Raw genomic sequence first — 6,000 nt, 5'->3', positions numbered from 1 at the left:
GTTAAATAAAGGTGTTCTCAACTAGCCTACCTGGTTAAATAAAGGTGTTCTCAACTACCCTACCTGGTTAAATAAAGGTGTTCTCAACTACCCTACCTGGTTAAATAAAGGTGTTCTCAACTACCCTACCTGGTTAAATAAAGGTGTTCTCAACTGGCCTACCTGGTTAAATAAAGGTGTTCTCAACTAGCCTACCTGGTTAAATAAAGGTGTTCTCAACTAGCCTACCTGGTTAAATAAAGGTGTTCTCAACTAGCCTACCTGGTTAAATAAAGGTGTTCTCAACTGGCCTACCTGGTTAAATAAAGGTGTTCTCAACTGGCCTACCTGGTTAAATAAAGGTGTTCTCAACTAGCCTACCTGGTTAAATAAAGGTGTTCTCAACTAGCCTACCTGGTTAAATAAAGGTGTTCTCAACTAGTCTACCTGGTTAAATAAAGGTGTTCTCAACTAGCCTACCTGGTTAAATAAAGGTGTTCTCAACTAGCCTACCTGGTTAAATAAAGGTGTTCTCAACTAGCCTACCTGGTTAAATAAAGGTGTTCTCAACTAGCCTACCTGGTTAAATAAAGGTGTTCTCAACTAGCCTACCTGGTTAAATAAAGGTGTTCTCAACTAGCCTACCTGGTTAAATAAAGGTGTTCTCAACTAGCCTACCTGGTTAAATAAAGGTGTTCTCAACTAGCCTACCTGGTTAAATAAAGGTGAAATAAAAAAATAAAAAAAATAAAAAATGTAAGTCTACATCTCAAATTTCACCCTATTCCCAAAGGTTACGCACTATATTTATTTGTAGGGTCAGTTAAGAACACATTCTTATTTTCAATGACAGCCTAGGAACAGTGGGTTAACTGCCTTGTTCAGAACGACAGATTTTTACCTTGTCATCTCAGGGATTCGATCTTGCAACCTTCCGGTTACTAGTCCAACGCTCTAACCACTAGGCTACGCTGCCGCCGCAATGACAATTACAACAATACTGAATGAACAATGAACACTTGTATTTTAATATAGGGAATAGGGTTGACAAGTGGGATGCAGCCTGAGTACACAGCACCAGTCAAAAGGTTTAGAACACCTACTCATTCAAGGATTTTTCTTTATATTATAGGACAAGCTAGTTAACCTAGAAATATCATCAACCATGTGTAGCTAACTAGTGATTGTGTGAAGATTAAATCTTATAAAAAAACGATCAATGCTAGCTAGCAACTTACCTGGGCTCCTTGCTGCACTCGCGTAACAGGTGATCAGCCTGCCACACAGTTTCCTCATTGAATGCAATGTAATCGGCCATAATAGGCGTCCAAAAAATGCCGATTACCGATTGCTATGAAAACTTGAAATAGACCCTGATTGATCGGTCGACATCTAGTTGAGATGTGTCTGTTACTTTACCTCTGTGAAGCATTTATTTGGGCTGAATCTGAGGTGCAGTTAACTCTAATGAACTTATCCTCTAAAGCAGAGGTAGCTCCACTTCCTTTCCTGTGGCGGTCCTCAAGAGAGCCAGTTTCATCATAGCGCTTGATGGTTTTTTGTGACTGCACTTGAAGAAACTTTTAGAGTTCTTGAAATTTTCCAAAATTGACTGACCTACATGTCTTAAAGTAATGATGGACTGTCATTTCTCTTTGCTTATTTGAGCTGTTCTTGCCATAATATGGACTTGGTCTTTTACCAAATAGGGCTATCTTCTGTAGACCCCCCCCCCCCCCCCCCCCCTACCGTGTCACAACACAACTGATTGGCTCAAACTAATTAAAAATAAAATAAATTCCACAAATTAACTTTTAAAAAGGCACACCTGTTAATTGAAATGCATTCCAGGTGACTACGTCATGAAGCTGGTTGAGAGAATGCCAAGAGTGTGCAAAAGCTGTCATCAAGGCAAAGGGTAGCTCCTTTGAAGAATCCCAAATATAAAATATTTATATTAATAACACATTTTTTTGGTTACTACATGACTCCATATGTGTTAACTATTATTCTACCATGTAGAAAATAGTATAAAATAAAGAAAACCCCTTGAAGGAGTAGATGTGTCCAAACGTTTGACTGGTACTGTATGTTTTTGTCTTCCCCTGAGCTTTTGTGGAGGCTTGAGGAAGGAGTGTTTTCTCGCCCAGGGAGAGACTCTTCAACCTAACACTTCACACTTCAGAGTGACAGCGCACAGCAGCAAGCATTGCCATGAGCCAGAGACCAACTGTCAGTCACAGCCTCTTTTTCTCTCTCTTTCTCTCTATGGCTCGGTCTGTCTCTGTCTCTCTGTCTCTCTCTCTCTGGCTTGGTCTGTCTCTCTCTATGGCTCTGTCTCTGTCTCGGTCTCGGTCTGTCTCGGTTCTCTCACTTTCTCTCTACGGCTCGGTCTGTCTCTCTCTCTCTTTGTCTCGGTCTCTCTCTCTCTGTCTCTCTCTCTCCATTCAATTCAATTCAAGGGCTTTATTGGCATGGGAAGCGTGTTAACATTGCCAAAGCAAGTGAGGTAGATAATATATAAAGTGAAATAAACAATAAAAATTAACAGTAAACATTACACATACAGAAGTTTCAAAACAATAAAGACATTACAAATGTCATATTATATATATACAGTGTTTTAACAATGTACAAATGGTTAAAGGACACAGGATAAAATAAATCAGCATAAATATGGGTTGTATTTACAATGGTGTTTGTTCTTCACTGGTTGCCCTTTTCTCGTGGCAACAGGTCACAAATCTTGCCTCTGTGATGGCACACTGTGGAATTTCACCCAGTAGATATGGGAGTTTATCAAAATTGGATTTGTTTTCGAATTCTTTGTGGATCTGTGTAATCTGAGGGAAATATGTCTCTCTAATATGGTCATACATTGCTCTCGCTCTATGGCTCTCTCTCTCTCTATGGCTCTGTCTCTCTCTAAGGCTGTCTCTCTCTATGGCTCTGTCTCTCTCTATGGCTCTGTCTCTCTCTATGGCTCTGTCTCTCTCTATGGCTCTATCTCTCTCTATGGCTCTGTCTCTCTCTATGGCTCTGTCTCTCTCTATGGCTCGGTCTGTCTCTACGGCTCGGTCTGTCTCTCTCTCTCTCCCTATGGCTCAGTCTGTCTCTCTCTCTCTCTATGGCTCGGTCTGTCTCTCTCTCTCTCTATGGCTCGGTCTCTCTCTCTCTCTATGGCTCGGTCTCTCTCCCTCTCTCTCTATGTCTCGGTCTGTCTCTCTCTCTCTATGGCTCGGTCTGTCTCTCTCTCTCTCTCTCTATCTATGGCTCGGTCTGTCTCTCTCTCTCTCTCTCTATGGCTCGGTCTGTCTCTCTCTCTCTCTCTCTATGGCTCGGTCTGTCTCTCTCTCTCTCTCTCTCTCTCTATGGCTCGGTCTGTCTCTCTCTCTCTCTCTCTCTCTCTCTATGGCTCGGTCTGTCTCTACCTCTCTCTCTATGGCTTGGTCTGTCTGTCCCTCTCACTCTATGTCTCGGTCTGTCTCTATGGCTCGGTCTGTCCCTGCCCCTCTCTCTATGGCTCGGTCTGTCTCTCTCTCTCTTTGTCTCGGTCTGTCTCTCCCTCTCTGTCTGTCTGTCTCCCTCTCAATTCAATTCAATTCAAGGGGCTTTATTGGCATGGGAAACATGTGTTAACATTGCCAAAGCAAGTGAGGTAGATAATGTCTGTTTCTCCCTCCCTCTGTCTCTCTCTCCCTCTGTCTCTCTCTCTTCCCCTACTGGCCTGTCTCCCTCCCTCTGTCTCTCCCGCTCTCTGTCTCTCCCTCTCTCTTCCCCTACTGGCCTGTCTCTCTCTCTTCCCCTACTGGCCTGTCTCTCCCTCTCTCTCTTCCCCTACTGGCCTGTCTCTCTGACCTTTCTCTTCTCATCAAGAGAGGATATTGTACATTCTATAACCTGCTGTATTCTACAGACTGGACCGAGTTGACAGACAGTTTTAACCCCACTGGGAATTGTAAAGCGGAAGAGAAATGCATTGTTCCACTGGGATTTAACTTGACAGTGAACACTTGTGAATTTCACACAACAAAGAATAGCTATAGGCCTTATAGGATATGAAACCAAGGAGTCAATGATATCCTAAAAATAGAAGTTTGTCTGTTGATATTTATGAATTCAGACAGCAACAGTAATATATATTGTCTAGTTATTAAGATACTTACCATAGTTAGAAAAGGCTGACCTGCTTAAATAATTGATTCCTCACGTGAGTGTGCAGACTTACATAACCAAAAATAAATGCATATTGTAGGGTGGGGAGAAATAAAAGGCTATATTTTATTGATAGATAACGGGTAATAAAAACAACGTTACACTATTGCAATTCAGAAAAGGTACACTGCGACCAATTGTTTTCTATCACACACAAATGTCACCACCTCAGAATCTACTGTTATTTAGTTTCTATACCAACAAGAGTGGTGACAATAGAACACGATAGACAGTCAGTGCTTTCCTTTGCTTGTGACAGCTAGTCTCGTTGCATTGTGCTATCGCCTAATTTTTCAGTTTCTTTGCATCGATATATGGCTTTTACCGGTGTGAATTTGACGATGGACTTACTTTCGTGCTTGGAGGTGCCCCATGTGTGCCGCGGAACTCCGGGACTCTTGATAATCGCTCTTCCAGCTGATTTCAGAGCATCCATGCTTAGATGTGTCTCAGTGGTAGGGTGGATACCTTCCTTCTCCGCTTGCTTTGGCTCAGAAACAGAAACGATAGTAGCCAGCCTACGTACGCTACAACAGTCGACTACTAGTGATGCGCGGTGCAGCGAGCGAACAGGCAGACGATAGGACCAAGTTCAAACTCTCGTTCCCTGAAACATGAGTCTCGGTCTGATGAAATGATGGGCAGCGCAGCCTCCTTTAACCCGTTGCTCTCCGGTGCTGCCTGCTTTGGGGGCGAATCGAACATGGGGGCGGGCACGAAGTTAAGGTGTGTCTAGCCCTCCGCCACACCCATTTTTTGGAGGAGTCTTGCATAGAGCCCCACAGAGGAGGTGTCATAATACCCATAAAACCTAGAGGTCAAACAGGGAAATGGTTCCAAACGTTTTTCTACCATTAATTTTCCCCATAGAGAATTTTAGAGGCACTTCAAATAAGGGCTGTGTAGGCTCACTCTGACATGACGTTTTAATAACCTTTTAAATCTCTCTGGGACAAGGTGACTTTTAACAATATATTTGGCTCTATTTGATTTGAATCTCAGAATTTAAAAAAATGCTAATTACCATCAAAATAGACATCATGCAAAACTACAAATCCCTGCAAGCTCCTGCACGTCATCTCTAGCTGACACCTTTGCTAACAGGTATTGTGTCAATTTAAAACTTACACAAGACAGTTCACAGAATAGTGCATTTAAAGAAATGTAGCCAATTTATGCATTTCTATATTTAGCTAGCACTAGATAGTTAATTGCCTCGATTCGTCAGTCTAGTCCAGATCATCATGGCATTTTGTAGTTCTTTATGATAGCTACATTAGCAGCTAATTAGCATGTAAGACGGGGGGGGGGGGGTAAAAACAGGTGAATATATTGATAACGGTGAATATATTGATAACGGTCACCTTGTCCCAGAGAGATGTACACGGTTATTAAAACACACCGGGGTAAGCCCACACGAAACAGACATTTTTTAAAGTATTTCTCAAATCCCCTATGGGAAAAATGAACTGTTGAAAAACTATTGGAACCTGTTTCCGTGTTTGACCGCTAGGTTTTATGGGTCTTATGACTCATACTGTGGTACTCTATTGAATGTGGTACATTTGCAGATTAATTCTATACGTTTTGTATTCTCTCTAGTGCATTTAAAATGTAGCCTAAACCCATTTACAATTATGTGTATGTTGATGGAAATACATTTTAGATAGAATTAAATTAATAAATGAACAACTGCTAACTATTGTGGATGAATAAAAGCAAGGGGAACTGGCAGAACAACAGGTAGACTAGCAGGTAGGCTAGCAGGTAGACTAGCAGGTAGACTAGCAGGTAGACTAGCAGGTA

General features: G+C 42.0%; 1 protein-coding gene across 1 annotated transcript in view; it reads right to left on the bottom strand.

Moving 5' to 3' along the window:
* Window positions 1–4,766, bottom strand: part of LOC139408079 (low density lipoprotein receptor adapter protein 1-like) — a 120,439-nt gene extending 115,673 nt beyond the window's left edge. Inside the window, exon 1 of the mRNA XM_071151894.1 lies at window positions 4,546–4,766. Within this exon, the coding sequence (XP_071007995.1) occupies window positions 4,546–4,630 (85 nt within the window). The 5' untranslated portion in view covers window positions 4,631–4,766. The remainder of the gene's footprint in view (window positions 1–4,545) is intronic.
* Window positions 4,767–6,000: the final 1,234 nt, after the last annotated feature.

Source organism: Oncorhynchus clarkii, chromosome 4 (assembly GCF_045791955.1).
Source record: "Oncorhynchus clarkii lewisi isolate Uvic-CL-2024 chromosome 4, UVic_Ocla_1.0, whole genome shotgun sequence".
Taxonomy (NCBI): domain Eukaryota; kingdom Metazoa; phylum Chordata; class Actinopteri; order Salmoniformes; family Salmonidae; genus Oncorhynchus; species Oncorhynchus clarkii.
This window is presented reverse-complemented; position numbering and strand designations above follow the sequence as displayed.